Genomic DNA, 16,253 nt, shown 5'->3' with positions numbered 1-16,253 from the left:
GTAAATAACCGCTCCAGCTGATGGACGTGCGGTGACCACAAACATTACTGTATTACAGGGTGTGACGCCGTACCAACATTTCGGACGAACCTGATGTGTTCGTCTTGAGAATGTTGGTAGCCATCTACCAGTCACCAGTCCTGAAGAGGCAGGCAGCAGATTCCTCCGAAACACTGTTAACTATGAACCACACTACGTTTCCTCAGGGTCACCCTGAAGGTGGAGGAGGCAAATTGCTCCGGAGCAATGGTAACTATCAGAACACAACACTCTTCATAGTCTCAAATCCCACAAGAAGAAGGCAGCAGGTTATCCGAAACGTCGGTACACACTGAGTTCCATCTCACAAGACACTCACCTAGCAGTGAAGTTCTCGCCCGCCTCAGCAGCTGGACACAACCAAGAATGCGAGTCAGTGTGGGTGCTAGCCACCTCACACAGCGCAGTATTAACAGTGGGCTGACTCGAACCGTTAACTGACAGACTGACTCACTAATTAACTGACCTTCTTGACAAGCTACAGTTACTTAACTCCCCTTAGGCATACAGCGCACACTCTCGCACCCTATTTCTTTAAGATCCATTTTAATATTATCCTTCCATCTACACATAGGTAGTGAGCAAGTTGGTGGAGAAGCATTCTACTTGTATATGGGAGATGAGCGGTTCGATACTCGGCCTGTTCACCGACTACCCTCACCTTACGTGATTTTACTCTAAACCCCTTCAGCCAAATGCTGGGATAATACTTCGCACTAGGCCACGACCGCTTCCATCCAATTCGTTATTCACCATCATACAATAAACCGACGCCGTGTATTCTGAGTTACTGACGGCGTCCTCACATGACCCGCAAATAAAGACTACGGTTTTGTGCATAGCAAACCCTCGTTAATGCGGACCTAAAGAAGAACAGCTGCGTCTCACAGCTGAGTGCAGCCCGAGGGACTGAAACCCAAGATTGGCTTAAGCTGGATGAAGGAGACCCTGGATTTCAGCTTCTGACAAAGGAAGAAATCGCAGCAGTGATATTTAATTTATTTTCATCAGCACTATCTATAATATCAAAATTTTTCATTTATTTGTTTTCTATAATTTTTATTTGTCTTTTAGGGCTATGTTTTGCATCATTAAGCTGCTTACTGTGTTCCAATCCTGCGTGTGTTTGTGTTGTGCGTGCAAACGCGGCGTAACTAATTATGGTGGGCCGAATCCCCCCCCCCATCAGGCAGCTGGCATTCTTCATCATTCTGAAACAAATACTTACTTCTTGCTGCCCGTCCTTCAGCGTCTATATATAGAGACCAATTTGCAGCTGTTACACAACCCAGCGGCCTCTGTGTGAACTCTTGTATTAGTACAATCCAAGAAGTGGAAACAAAGCGTGATTTCATACGCTACTAATGTCAGGGGGTTATCAACCATTGGTCCGCAGTCCCTGACGGCTGGAAACTCGGTGAACTACTTGACGACAGCCCAGCGACACACAAAAGCAGGCCAAAGTAAAAGACCAATCATATAACTTAAACATACTAAGTAACCAACTCTTTCAAGCATTTTGGTTACCATATGTACCACTTACTTTAGCAACAAAACCCTCTGCATCTGAGGTTATCACAGCAGTCACCCCGTGTAGTCGGTAGTTCACCGACGTTTCAAAGGAACGACTGCGTCATCGTAATTCCTTGCTCGACTTTCTACTGAATGTTGAAGATGAAGGAATACGTTCCTCCGAAACGTCGGCGAGCTTTAACTACGCTATACGACGTCACATCCAAGATATGGCACATTCACTGTGCATTCTGCCCGCAGAGTCTGTGTATTCGTGTAGTTCTCTAGAATGTGATTGTAGAGCCTGAGGAAAACCATGAAGGACCTCAGATTAGCCGATGTTCAGGCCGAGATTAGAACCTAGCACCTCTCGCTTATAAATCAAGAGAGCTACAGTTCAAACTAACACATTCGGCGAACAGGTTATTCTTTGTACTGGAGACTCATTGTGTTTTCTGTGAAGAGGAAGTGCATTCTATACGTTATTTAAATAATTATACTTAAAAAGCTTAAGTGTCTTAGTAACCGGGACTGGTAATTAGTGCTAACCGTCGGCTCATTGTGATCTGGGCTTTTCCACGGTCACATTCATAGAGTGGAGAGCGCTCGAGCCCCTCGCGTTATATTTAAGACACTGCTCAATGGGGCGAAGTCGTTCAGAAAAGGCATAGCCGTCAGCACTCTGCTGTTCACTGAACCCAGAGCGACTCAATGGCGCAGACTCTACGCACGGGCACTTTATATTGGGACGGACAACGAGGGTTGTGACCACCGAGCCACTGAGCGTTCATACACAGTCACCCATAAAATACCCGATGAAACGGTGGCTTTTTATTTGGGAAGCACCCGGTTCAAACATTGCACCTCATGATCTCGGGGCTCGGTGACAGGGACTGCAGTCCACTTCAGACTAAAACACAATACTGTACCGAGTTAAGGGCTGAGTTGCTGTATGTAGAGACCGAGCAGGTTAGTGCAGTGGTACTGCTGCGAATTTCACACGACTTTTCAGTTTCTGTTGTGGTGATGTCACTTCGCCCCCATTTGTATCGGGGGCAGTGACACACCGGTTACGTGACCAACATGCGCACGAGGAAGGGAAACAAAACAGTGGAGACAGGTGACAGTCACTTGCCCGCACCTGTCAACAGGACAAAGAAACTGGAGTAGTGAATGAAGCACGTATTTTCGCGCCTTCGCTTGTTTCCAATTTCGTTCTATCGCGCATTTAAATCCTGCAGCGACAGAGACAGAGAGAAACTACTTTTGCTGGTCTACTGCTTTGTTGATTCTGCTCTTGGATCTTAGCATCGTGGATGTGGGCAGCGTAACAGACGTTTCGGACGTGAACATTGCTTCCATCTTCAGGGTGAAGTGAGCAGGGTGACTAAGCGTTTATGTATATATACAGGTTTTGGTCTAACAGAGAGGCGAACCGGGTGCCATCTTCAATACTTCGTCTAAAACACTGGCAACTATCTACCAAACAACACGAGGCTGTAATCTTCACAGGCGCAAATATTCTGTGCAACTATTAGAAACGAAATTTGCTTCGTTCCGGGCAGTTGTAGCGCCGTGTTCCGCAGGCAACTTCTCCGACAGGTATGTTAAGCGGGTCAGTCTGGACGGTAGGCGCTGTGTGATGGAGCGTGCCCGTCCACAAGGCAGACCACACTTCACTGATTACTTAAGGAACACAAAAACCTCTTTCCTTAAGATTAATTTTCACATGACTCTCCCTACTAGGGCTTCCTGTTAACGCTTTCTAACAGATCTCCCCACCAAATTTCGGTATGTCATGTTCTGTGAGCCGTAACCTCCAACATAACAAGTTATTTCCGACTCCGTATAGTCTGCTTTATTTCACGATGCTGTCAGTAGCTGGACTACATAACGACCACGGGTAGGATGACAGAGTCATTAGGAAGGAGCGTTACCTCTATCACGATGTGTTCTGGCCGAGTTTAGAACCCAGCACCTCCACAATACGAGTCCAGAGCGTTGCCGTGTGCCAACCCGCTCAGTTAGGCGTCATTGTGTTACTTAGGTGGAGGGAATTTGAGCGTAACAGAAATGGAGAAAATTACATACCCAGGAGATTAAAGTCTGTAGCGCGTATCTTATACTGTTATGGTGATTAAGTCAAGGAGAAAAGTGAGATGGGGTAGTCATGTAGCAGGTATTCGAAAAAACTCATGTAAAACGTCTTGGTAAAATAATGAAAATAATCAGAATATTTAGACGTACTTCCAGAGTACTTCTCCTTCTTGAGAAGATGACAGTCGCTCACAAATTCCCAGCCGCCTATGAAACCTGAAGGTTCACTATCGTGACCACAACAGCTAGTCACTCCTCCCCGTACTGAGGCACATGAATTCAGTTCACAGCCTTACATACTTCAACATCCTTTTTAATATTATCTTCCCTTCTGCACCTGAAATCTTAACACTCACTGTCTAAACACAGGCAGAATCATATGGACTGTCGTTTGGGCCGGGAGGCTGCCAGTTGGTTGGTTGGCCACCCCTGGCATGCGGCCAGCGCCACCTCTGCGCGGGTACGTATAGCCACTCGCTTGTCTCCACGGAGCTCAGTTAACCTCCAGCGTCCAGCGGAGACTCACAAACACATGGCTAGCCGGATCTGATCGCCACAATGACGAGCAGCATGAAGCAGACCGTAATCAAGTAAGTAACCTGTGCATCTTGTCCAGCGATTATTTACCTACACAGCAAAAACCGACTGGTCTCTGTTTCCTGTGAGGTAAGGCTGAACTTACAAATAGCGGTATGTGTAGCCTTCGGGTTTGAAATAGTTCTCGCCAGAAAACTCCGAAGTTTGTATCCATTTATATCTCCTAAATACGAGTAAATTAGCTTACTGAAAGTATATTTAAAACAATTAACACAACTGCGCACTGCCGTGTGCAGGAAAAACTAATTAAGAACACAATGGTAGTAAGCAGAATAAGGAAGAACGTTCATATAACTCCTGGCCCCTTCATCAACAAATATGTTCTTTCAAATTTAATTCTTTTAAAATATTATTTATTACATAGTTTCAGATATCTGTGGAAAGGGACTGGTCCCCAAAACCACCTATTCTGTATTTCTAAATTATACATAAATTAATAGTATTATTAGTAATCAAAATGAAGGAATTAATCTACTTAACGGCCTAATTAAATATTACAGTAAACACTAAAACAAATATTTGAAATTAATCAAACTGGAAAATTCAAAGTCGTATGTAGCGCGTACTGTTGTGGGGTTTCGTGAAGTTCGGACACCAGGGTGGCCGCTCACAATGTTGTCGTTTCTTAGGATTAGCGATAGGTAATTGTTTCTTCAAACCGAGGTGGGTCGTGACAGTCGAGCGGCCGAGTGATACTGTTTGCTGTACAAACGCCAAGTGTTTGCTGAGCAATGTTTCGGAATTAAGTTGTGTAGGTGACCGATACATTATCATGACAGGGATATCGTGAAACTGGACCCTATTTTATGGACAACTGAGGTGTTCCATGTCTGTAGTGCAGTGGCTTTAATTCTTTGAAGCACAATGGTAACTATATGCACCACCTACTTTAACAGCGAATAAATCTTAGCTTTGTCCACAGAGAGTATACTTATGTGCTTAGTATGACACAAAAAATAGCAATTATTCCTCTAAGAAGCGCCTGTGTTTCTGCGCGGTAGAAAATTACTTTTTTACATTTTACTAAGTGAACTTCTAGAAAAATGATGAGATGGTTCCAAAATTCCATTACGTACTTCAAGCTTCGTACAAACGTTAACATTACGCAGCCACCCGACGTCAAAAAAATCCGAACCTTAATGCATGCAGCTAAGCCCCCGTTCAACTTCTCTCGTATGCTCTTAACAAACTTCACTTCACAACGCTTTACCCTATCTACCACAACGACGAGGAGGCGATGCTGCGAACTTTCAAGGCAGGAATATTCTTTTTTTTTTCCTTGGCACTAGAGCCCCAGTGGGCCTAGGCCTTCCTCCATGAACTTCTCCGTTCACTTCGGTTTTTCTAGATCTTACACATTCGGTAGGACTCCTTGGGCGGGTGATCAGCTCGTCGCAAGGCCTCTACCTCTACACAAACACAGAAGAACGCATACATACAAACTAAACATCCATGCCCTGAGTGGGATTCGAACCCTAGATCCCGGTTTCCAAGCGAGCGAAGACAGTACATGCCTTAGACCGCTTGGCTACCGTGACCGGCTAGGAATATTGTTATCCCCTCAAAATGTGGTGTCCCTGGCTATTCCTCCCACTCTCTGCTGCCGGTCTCACCCTTCAGGCTTCAAGCAGTTCATATTCTGGCGACAGCGGCACGCGCAACATTTTAGGTGTTATCCACACGAAAGACCGCCTCTGTTGTCTAGTGGTCAGAGTTCCCGGGTTCGATTCCCGGCGCTACCAGATTTTCTGAGAAGTACTGGGTCTGGAACGGGGTCCACTCGGGTCCGGTCTAGAAAACCGAGATTAACGGCCGTGGGGATCCGTTGCGCTGATCATGTGACACCCTCTATCCGCTAAGCTTGGCACTAACTTCGCCGACAAGAGGCGGTCGCTCGGTCTGTATAGTTCGCTTGCAGACTACAGGCCATGGAGTTTGTTTTATCCTCAAGAAAACACATTCGCAGTATATACGTATATATTTAACTTAAATTTGGAGTACGCTGGGGGCACTTGATGGAAAGGTAAATACTGTCATGTAGTATGGAGCGTGGTTATAGCGGAGGTTTGGATTGGTAACTGGATTTACTGGCCACTCACAGGTCGTAACTATAAATAACTATAACATCATCGCTGATTTCCACACATTACAAATCACTACAGCACACGCTCTCTTCCAGCTTGCAGTGTCTTCACTAGACGTTTCCTGGTAATGGCTCCTAACAATGTTTACTCCTTTAATTCCGGGCTCAAGTCCTCTCTGAACGGCGGCCCCCTTTCAACCAAAATATTCTTGCTTCAGACTCCCGTACAGAACTGACTTGGTTGCCCCAATTGTTTTCCCTATAACACGTTTGGACGGACAGTAGGAAAAAAACAGTTTCCAACAGTACCCCTATTGTTGCGTGTCGATTCGTTGCTGTGGAGACGTGTTTATTTCCGACTGTTACCTAGCAACGGCTCTGCGTGCCACAGTAAGTAACTGAAAGTCACATGACAGCCCAGCGAAGGTGAAAAGCGGAGGTCTAGCTACTTCATTCGGAAGAGTGGTAGGCCATGAAGGCAGTGATTGCCTTCACAAATAGATCGGTTTCACCCAGGGGAAAGAGCCCACTGCACCCACTGGGTACGAGGCTGTGTGGGCCTCAGATTCAGTCTAGACACTGTGCAGACCTGGGAACCGAACCCCTACTCCTCCGTTTCCTAGTCGCTATACCGACTGAGCTATTCCAAATATGCTGATACTCACTTACTGTACACTGCAACAACCAGCACAAGGGCCAGTTTATGCCCTACCTACACGGCGCCACATCCCGGAAAGCCCACCAACGCGAGAACCTCAGATGTAGCCTGACGAGGTGATCCGTACAAAGCACTGTTGGAGATATCAGCAGTAAACGGATTTAGACGAAGTTTGGCATATTTGTTTTCTGACACTCGTGTAATGCGAGTGCTTTCGTAGCACGTAACCCTGTCGAACTGGCGAGTCACATGACGTCACGGAACACTGGAGGCAGGGACGCTAATTGTTAGAAAACGTGAAATGCACTGGCACCGTTATAAACTGAAGGGCTAAGATGTTCTCCGCTCTGGAGCACACACAGTACCATGACACGGTCCGTGCTTCACGGGCCTTTGCAAGCCTTTATTATTAGGTGTGAATTCAATATTGCAAAGCTAATGAACGCTGCACGGCATCCTGCAAGTCATCACCAGTTGAAGGTGAGTATCCACCGGCCATAAGGCTGCTCGGACCACAGGGCTGGTCTGGGTGCTGCCGGAAATCGAGCCCTGATTCCTCGGACGTACAGCCCGTGCCTATACGGACTGAGCTATCCTGGCTAAGGGTTAAATTGGACGGATACAAAGAAATATTGAACCGAATCGATAACTTTCAGAGTAAATCCTATAATACCAAATTTAATCGAAATCTTTTAAGTAGTAAAGATTTGAAGCATGAGGGCAGAAATGTAATTTTTGGATATTCGTTCACTTTAAGCACTGTCTGTAAAGAACACTAAACAAGTTAGGAAATGTAAGAGTAGTGTAGAGCTCTTACGTTTGATTGTCTCGTAAACAGCGAGATTTATGAAGAGGTGTACTGAACATAACATGCATGTTACAATTGTATCTACAGCTTTTGTTCGAAACACTTTTCGCTCCGATAAATATTTGTCGAGTTAAGTTGGAGAGGCGTATAGTAACTTCACGTGGATCTTCACGTAAAGTGTCCGTCACTGTCGTCCGAATTTACCCAAAACTGGAGCGTGTCGATAAATATTAGTGAACTTCTCCAACGTCAATTGTAAATAAAATGCTCATCATTAGTTCAGTAATTTTTACAGGCGGATAGACCGACCGTACATGGGGAGCCAATTTGTTGAGATCGCGTCAGAAAACCGAACCAACAGTTTGCGCGTGACCCTGGGTGCTCTCATGAGAAGCCAAAATCCAATGACAATGTCTGCCACGAGAAAGCTTCGCGCTGCAGGAACTGCTTTGCCGGAAACAACCGCAAGATATTCTATGTGACTAAATGGGGGCCGGGTCGACATTTCACGTGCAGGGACGAACCCAAGACCTTGAAATGCAACTCGGGACGCTTAATGAACGAAGACAGCAGTTCCGGCAAGTCATCTTCCTCTCCGCCCCCCCCCCGCCCGCTCCGGTTGGGAATGTGAGAAAATACACAGACGTAAGAGCGGCCAAGCGACGAGGAGCATCGCAACGTTCACGTAATTTGCTTGTAAACCGTGTCTGAGACAGCTCTGAGGCTGCATCATAAGCAGAAGTGGCAGGGGCCGTTACTGCATTATATTTTGAACATATGTGCATGCCGTGGATCCCGTTGAACTCACGGGACTTCTCATCCACAAGGTATGCCGTAACCTCACACAACCGCACGAAGCCTGCTGCCTTCTGGGACGTGACACTTTGTAGTCCGGCAAACAGTAACAAGAAGGAAAATTCTCGGAGGAACCTCCTGCTCCCATCTTCAGGGCTGAATAGTAAACGCGTGACACATAAGTACGGATATATAAAATGGGGTGAGACCTGTGTCCTGAGTGGACATTTTCATGATCGACTTATTATTCTACCCTGAAGATTGAATAAACACGTTCATCCGAAACGTCACTATTTAGCAGATTACACGGCGTCGCATTCCAGAAGCTGATAACCTAAAATTTAACGTTATCAGAATTATCAACTCAAAAAAGATCTCATGAGTAGAATATGTAGCACGCAATGAAGAGATGAGAAATATATACAGGATTTTATTCGGATAACCTGAAGGGACAATAGCACTTGGCAGCCCTAAGGATAGATGCTAAGATAACATTGAGATGATTTAAAGACAAAATGTACGAGGGTATGCAATGGGTTAGTCTCAATCAAGACAGTGCCCAGTGATGGGTTCTGGTCAACTCGATATTACTCTTCTGAGATATGACGCCATGCAGTCCAGTATGAGTTAGCTGCCGTTTCGGAGGAACCTACTGCCTCCATCTTCAGGGTCAAAGAATAAGCTAAAGAAGAAGCAAGCATAGAAAGGAACTGCAAATCAAACGGAAATGCAGGTTCAAGATCCATGTCTGAGCGACTACCAGCTTCTTACCACGGAGGCGGTTCCAGTTATGCAAGCTGCTTAGTCATAAGCTGAGTGGCAGCAAGTATGGACAGTAGTTGATGCAGTAAGTACCTTCCTGTCAATGAGTATGGGCTTCCAAACCAGTTCTGGCCCATTGCCGAACAAGGCCGGGCAGAGCAATGACACGAGGAAAGTGGTCCCCAGTTATATAACCGAATTAACCATTTAAATACAGAATTTCTTCTATATAACATATAAGAATTCAGCCCGTACCTCATAGGAAACAAATTACGTCACCCCTACAAATATAAAGCGGTTAATGCTGTTTGCGGAAACAGTGAGAACCACACGGAACACAGGGCATAATGTTAGAACACGTGGTACAAATAGCAACTACCGGACTTTGAACGGTTAATCTGCTGACACGTGACGCAAGGGTCAAGCACTTCACTCAACTTCAACTCAGGTGTGTCCACTGACATTACAGACGTGAACCTCGGTATGAACAGCATCCCACTGGGAGTCACCCCCGAGCAAGGATTCATTACTGAGTAGAGTGGCTAGGGTATGGGTTGGCAGGCCGCGAAATCGGTGTTCAATTCTCGGGAGAACATATTTTTCTCTTCTCCTCAGTGGACACATCAGCTTCGGGGCCCATCCAGTTTTCTGTCCATTGGACACAGGGGGCTCTTCTTCTGGGCCTAAAGTGGCCGGGACAGAACACAGACTTCGATACAGTGCAGAGGTTAAGAATGCATGGAGCTATACCTCCACACCCTTACATCTGCTTGGCACGGTGCTTAATTATTTACCCGAGCCCTTACATTTCACCCAGTAACAATATGGATAATCAACAGACTACAGAATCTTGCACATCTGTACGGTAACAAGTTTTCTTACTTTACGTGTATCTGATCACCCTACCTTAAACAGGTTATATGCTCTCTTCTATCAAGATGACTGAATTATAAATTGAGAAGGTTGTGGAAGGTCCATTTTAATACTGTCCTTCCAATTACGCCTACATAAACTGTCTCCCCCCTTCAAGTTTCTCTGCCTAGACCAACAGTTCACGGAGTGTAGTAGGAGCTGTGAGCCATACCTTGTTTTCTTTCGGCGTATTTCCCTTGTTTTCTTGTTTCACTCCTGCCCCCATTCCATGCCTGTAGCAACTAAATATACCCTCGCACACTGCACTTTCCCTGAAGAACCACTCTTAATTGTAACATCTCATTCGTGTGACGCTTTACCATTTGGTACTTATTCCTAAGCTACAATTAGTCCCTTAAAGCAGTCAGGTAACTATACGTACCATCGCTTTTAATGTTTAGGATGGTGTGCATTTTGTTCACACAGTATGTTTACGTGTCCCGAGGGATTCTCACAGTAAACAGCATTAGCAGGCGCATCGCTCTTATGGAGACGTAATGTGTTTCCCGTGAGGTACGAACTCAAATCGAATAGGTCTGTATGAATCCTCACCGTGTTTCGTTATCCCACCAGGAAGGCGGGTTTGAATACCTCCACCGTAGCCCTGCGAGTCGTAGGAGGGGCATAAACGGAACCCAGTGCCTGAGGGATGAGAAACCGGCCCTCTAGGTTGGGGAAGTCACAAATCTGAGGGCCCTCTCATCAGAGAGGGCGCCCCACATCAACAAGCCCGAAACTGTGTGATATTAATAAAATCAGGGCGTTGGGCACCGGATGGGTGCTTGAAACACAGACAGACTGGCCGACTGGCCGTCGGTTGCAACATGACTTTGACTTTGACCACTTTTGTGAGGACCATGAGATCGGTGGGCTGAGACGGACAGCAGACATCGAAGCGCAAAANAAAAAAAAAAAAAAAAAAAAAAAAAAAAAAAAAAAAATAATAAAATTTTTATGTAAAGTTTGAAGCAAAGAGACCACTTGGAAGAGCTAGACATATATAGACGATAATATTAAAACTGATATTGAAGACATAGATGTAAGAGTCTGGACTGGCTCTATCTGGCACAGGACAGGGACCAGTGGCGGATTCCTGTCAAGTTAGTCTGTCAGCTGCAATCTTTAATTAAAGGATTATTCAGTTCTGTTCCCAACCGGTCAGTCACCCAAATACTAACCAAGCTGAATATTACTCAACTGCACCTATCGGTGTTTATAACACGGTACAGCCGTCGACGATTAAGAGACATATAGAATACAGACACGTGTAGTCGCGTGCCGTCCGCGGTAGCGCGCCACAGCTCGTATTCTCTGTATCGATTACAGTGCAATTAAAGTCGTCACTGCTTAATGAGCTCTATTGTTCTTGGACGGCGCGACTCCGCGTTATTAATGGACCGCATTGGCACTGACTGGCACTGCGCAACCAGCCTACCCACCCACTGACTTGACAAGCTTCCAGGGGCAAAGTAAACTTCTCTCTGTGGCTAAACTTACAGGGAATGGAGGTAAAGCTCCACGCATTCTTAACCCCAACACCATGTACAGCTGAGCTGGGAGTTCCTCAATGAAATTGGAACCACGAACTCAGCCTGTAGGGTGATTAAGCTAACAGTCGAACATCCATATCGGCTCTGAGACCCACCCAGCCTCCTATCCGATGGGTCCCGAAGACATGTTTCTCCGTGGGTAAAGCGGCCGGAAGGTGAAGCTGACCTTTCATCTCCATCCAGTTCTGAGGTTAAGAATGTGTAATACTATACCTCCAGTCCCCCATACGTATTCATCGGGTGATGTTTAACTAAGCAAAGGGACAAGTGAGAAATGTTATTAGTTGAGCCAAAGTGAAACGATTTGTTGGAAGATCAAGAAGGCGATGGGGGAGAGCATCAGGATGGACGATGAGTATGAGAGAGCTTCGTGTTCAATGACGGTCTCTGGAATTAGCGGTGCTGAACCTTCGTGTTCTATTATCGGAGACAGTCAATTAGTCGCTGCGAACTGTCACTTCGTGCGGGCAGACTATAATTAGCAGATCGGGTGACAACACAGTGAGCATCGGGGAGGGTCCTTCGCTTTGTTTCTAGTGCTGTGTCCAAACCGATGCTCAGGCACAATCAGTCTGCTGTACAAACAGGTCTTGAGGCAAAAACAGCTTCCTGTACAAACAGGTCCTGAGGCACATTCAGCCTCCTGTACAAACAGTTGCTGAGGCAAAATCAGCCTCCAGTACAAACAGGTCCTGAGGCACATTCAGCCTCCAGTACAAACAGTTGCTGAGGCACATTCAGCCTCCAGTACAAACAGGTCCTGAGGCACATTCAGCCTCCTGTACAAAGAGTTGCTGAGGCAAAATCAGCCTCCAGTACAAACAGGTCCTGAGGCACAGTCTGCCGTACAAACAGGGCTTGAAGCACAATCAGCCTCCTGTACAAACCGGCCCTTATACCCACAAACTTCCTGGAGTTCATGGCGGGGGATGAGGCCCAGGAGTGACTACCTACGCCGTATCGTGACTGGCTCTAAGCACAGTTATTTCGCAACACACTTCTTTGCCGGTGCGGTTCTTTAAGTTTTTCGTCGTGTGCCAGTCGGCGCGTGCGCCGTGCACCGTTACCGCTCCTGGCGATCGGCAGGAGATAAATCCCATCTCTTCTTCACTTGAAGCTGGGCGGCGGGAAGAACTTAAGACCTGTACGTGGAGAGAAGCCCGGAAGGTATATGTCGGGTTTTTATATGATTAGTTTAACGATGCTGTAAACAAATTAGATTATGCAGCAAAGATTGGAGGCATAGTGAAGTGATCATGAACTGGAAAGGATGTCGAAGAAAGCGGCTGTGACCTAATGTGGAGCATTTTCCTAGTTGGTTATTTAACGACGCTGTCGCTATTAAGATCAAGGATAAACCGAAGTACTCGGAGTAAACCTGTTCCACCGCCATTTTCGCACCATGATCTCACATGACTTGACCCGGGATTAACACCAAGCGGGCGAGCTCCACACCCGTTCTGGTGCATTCAAATCGGAAGCACGCAGCAGCAGTTGCCTGAAGTCAGAGGGAAACCAATGCATCCTCAGGAAGTGGGGCTGGACCGAATGCAAGTCTGTTACATAAGGAGAGCTGGAGATGTGTGTCACATTGACCCAGTGGGCAGCTCTCAAGTGGGTCACTGCCACTGCCACACTAACCTACTGCCACCGAAGGTCCTCCAGGTGTCCGGTTCGGTTCCGGGTATGCCGTCCCTTCGGTTAAATACGTATCATGGATAACAACATATAATCATGCAGTTGTTCCTTTCAAGCATGAAGCTCATCCTAAAATAATGTTCGTATATACAGATTCAGTTCGTACCTCACAGGAAACACACTGTCTCCACTATAAAGATAAACCGGATATGGCTGTTTAGTGGCCACGAGTCCCAAGGAACTCGGACCCGAGAAAGACTGTGCTGGCAAGGGCCAGCAGCATATGCATAAGACAGACCCGTCCTCTCGTCAGAGAGGGCGCCTCACAAAAACAAGACTGTAACTGACAAACATTAATAACTATCTGGTCATGAGTCCCAGATGGGGCTCGATACCAAGACTTACTGACTGACTGACCGTCAGTCGCAATGTGACTTTGATTAGGGAAATAATCCCTGGTTTTCATAGAATTACAAGAAACAAATAAACACGGGCTGTGGGCACATTTTGTTTAATGTTAAGACGGCGGGACACATAGTTACCATTCTGCTTTAAATATCTGACAAGAATCTGGGAAAACTGTTACTATAAACAATTCTGGAAAGCTAGCAGTCGCTCATCTAGTCAAGAAAAGTTAAGCTTGTTATGGAATACAAAGTGCACAAAATTCCACCACTGGTCGATATCCTGAGCCACTTGAATCCAATTTACACATTACCTTATTCATAATTCATATTTACCCTTCCATTCGAAGTAATGTAATTGATGCACAAGAAAAAAAGTCGTTAAATAAATTAAGAAGACACTCGTAGCTCAAGGTCTGTTACCACCTTCACCAGAGGCATGAGTCAACCTCGAAGAAAGAGGTCATTAGGAAAACCAAGGTTTAAATGGAAGGAAAACAATAAAAAGGATGTTAGAAGAATACGTTATGATACATAACTTCATGTTCTTGCTCGGGAACGTTGCACTAACATGTCCGTCCGTTTGTGCAACCGCACTGAACACGCTGACACAACGCGGAGCTGCTCTTATGTGGCTCGATGCAAAAATATCGGGGACATGGCGAAACTTTCGGACAATAGTAAGACGAGAATTTTATATTGCAGTGTTCTAGGTTATGGCACCGTGTAGTCTGGTAGGTGGTCACTAACCTTTCGGAGCAACATATTGCCTCCAGCATCAGAAACTAAGTGGCACTTACTTATTAGACTACAACACGGACGCATATGAACATATAAAGACCTAATTGTTCTGTTTCCTTCCGCGAACCTAATACAGAACATACGAAAATACGAAATTTACTCCGTACTCTTACCAATATGTACGGCAGCCATGGGTGTTACAGTGATGTACAAGCATTTCGTCAGAGTTCTGGATTTTATTCAAATCCGCATTCCCAGTCTCCGTAATAACATTTTTTGTCTGTGTCTTCATAGACCGAACTCGGGTAAGGCTTGCTACCATTCAGTCCAGAACCTGCTGTCTTCTCGTCTGCTGTCTAAAAACGTAAAAATTAGAATGTACAGAACTATAATTTTTTCTGTGGTTCTGTATGGGTGTGAAACTTGGTCTCTTACATTAAGGGAGGAACACAGACTGAGGGTGTTTGAGAACAGGGTATTGAAGAGAATATTTGGATCGAAGAGAGATGAAGGGACAGGAGGTTGGAGAAAACTGCATAATGAGGATCTTTATAACTTGTACTCTTCTCCAAGTATAATTAGAATGATCAATCAAGGAGGATGAGGTGGGCAAGGCATGTAGCATGAATGTGGGAGAAGAGGAATGCATATAGGATATTGGTGAGAAAACCAGAAGGAGAGACAACTGGGAAGACCAAGACGTAGGTGGGTGGACAATATTAAAATGGATCTTTAGAGAGATAGGATGGGATGGTATGGATTGGATTGATCTGGCTCATGATAGGGACCCGTGGAGGACTCTTGTGAACACGGTAATGAACCTTCAGGTTCCATAAAATGCTGGGAATTTCTTGAGTAGCTGCAGATTTGGCGGCTCTTCCAGAAGGGCTCAGCTCCATGAGTGAGTAAGTACGAGTAAGTCTTCATTCCTGCCTTCAAATTTCAGCCACTGCAGACTGTGACATTGACTAGGAAAAGAGCGAGACACGCGCACTTCNGGCGGCTCTTCCAGAAGGGCTCAGCTCCATGAGTGAGTAAGTAAGTCTTCATTCCTGCCTTCAAATTTCAGCCACTGCAGACTGACATTGACTAGGAAAAGAGCGAGACACGCGCACTTGTGTCTCCATACCGGAGATGCGTGTGCAGTGCAATCTAATGCAACAAGAAACAAAATATGGCGGTGGTACGACATGCCTCGACATGTCCATGTATTTTGTACATCCACAGTTCATTTACGGCATTTAAATAGCTCACAGTGTTCAGTATCAGGCAACGGTAAAGTGGTCACCGTGCTTAACTGATTAAGCACCATACCATGAAGACGTATGAGGGACTGGAGGTATAGCTCCACCGTTCTTCACTTCGGCACTAGATGGAGGTGAGTGGTTAGCTTCACGTGCCGGTCGCTTTATCTCCATAGAAAGAAGTCCCCTCCCCAGTACCCGCTGGATGTGGGTCCCAGAGGCAGTTTATGCGCTGTGAAGTCGCGAAAAGTCCTCTGCCGGGAATCGAATTCCGATCCGTTAGTCGTATAGTCGCTAGATCGAGCCCAGTGTTACTAAATACTGAAGCGTACAGTTATTTGAGATGTTACGCCATGTATACCGGTAGTTAGTTACCGACGTTTCGGAGGAACATGTTGCTTCCTGTTCAGTAT

At 45.8% G+C, this 16,253-nt stretch overlaps 1 protein-coding gene across 1 annotated transcript in view; it reads left to right on the top strand.

Moving 5' to 3' along the window:
* Positions 1-4,152: 4,152 nt before the first annotated feature.
* LOC111863082 (neprilysin-2) overlaps positions 4,153-16,253 on the top strand; it is a 35,766-nt gene continuing 23,665 nt past the window's right edge. Inside the window, exon 1 of the mRNA XM_023849086.2 lies at positions 4,153-4,238. Within this exon, the coding sequence (XP_023704854.1) occupies positions 4,207-4,238 (32 nt within the window). The 5' untranslated portion in view covers positions 4,153-4,206. The remainder of the gene's footprint in view (positions 4,239-16,253) is intronic.

This window comes from Cryptotermes secundus, unplaced genomic scaffold (genome assembly GCF_002891405.2).
Source record: "Cryptotermes secundus unplaced genomic scaffold, Csec_1.0 scaffold1274, whole genome shotgun sequence".
Taxonomy (NCBI): Eukaryota; Metazoa; Arthropoda; class Insecta; order Blattodea; family Kalotermitidae; genus Cryptotermes; species Cryptotermes secundus.
This window is presented reverse-complemented; position numbering and strand designations above follow the sequence as displayed.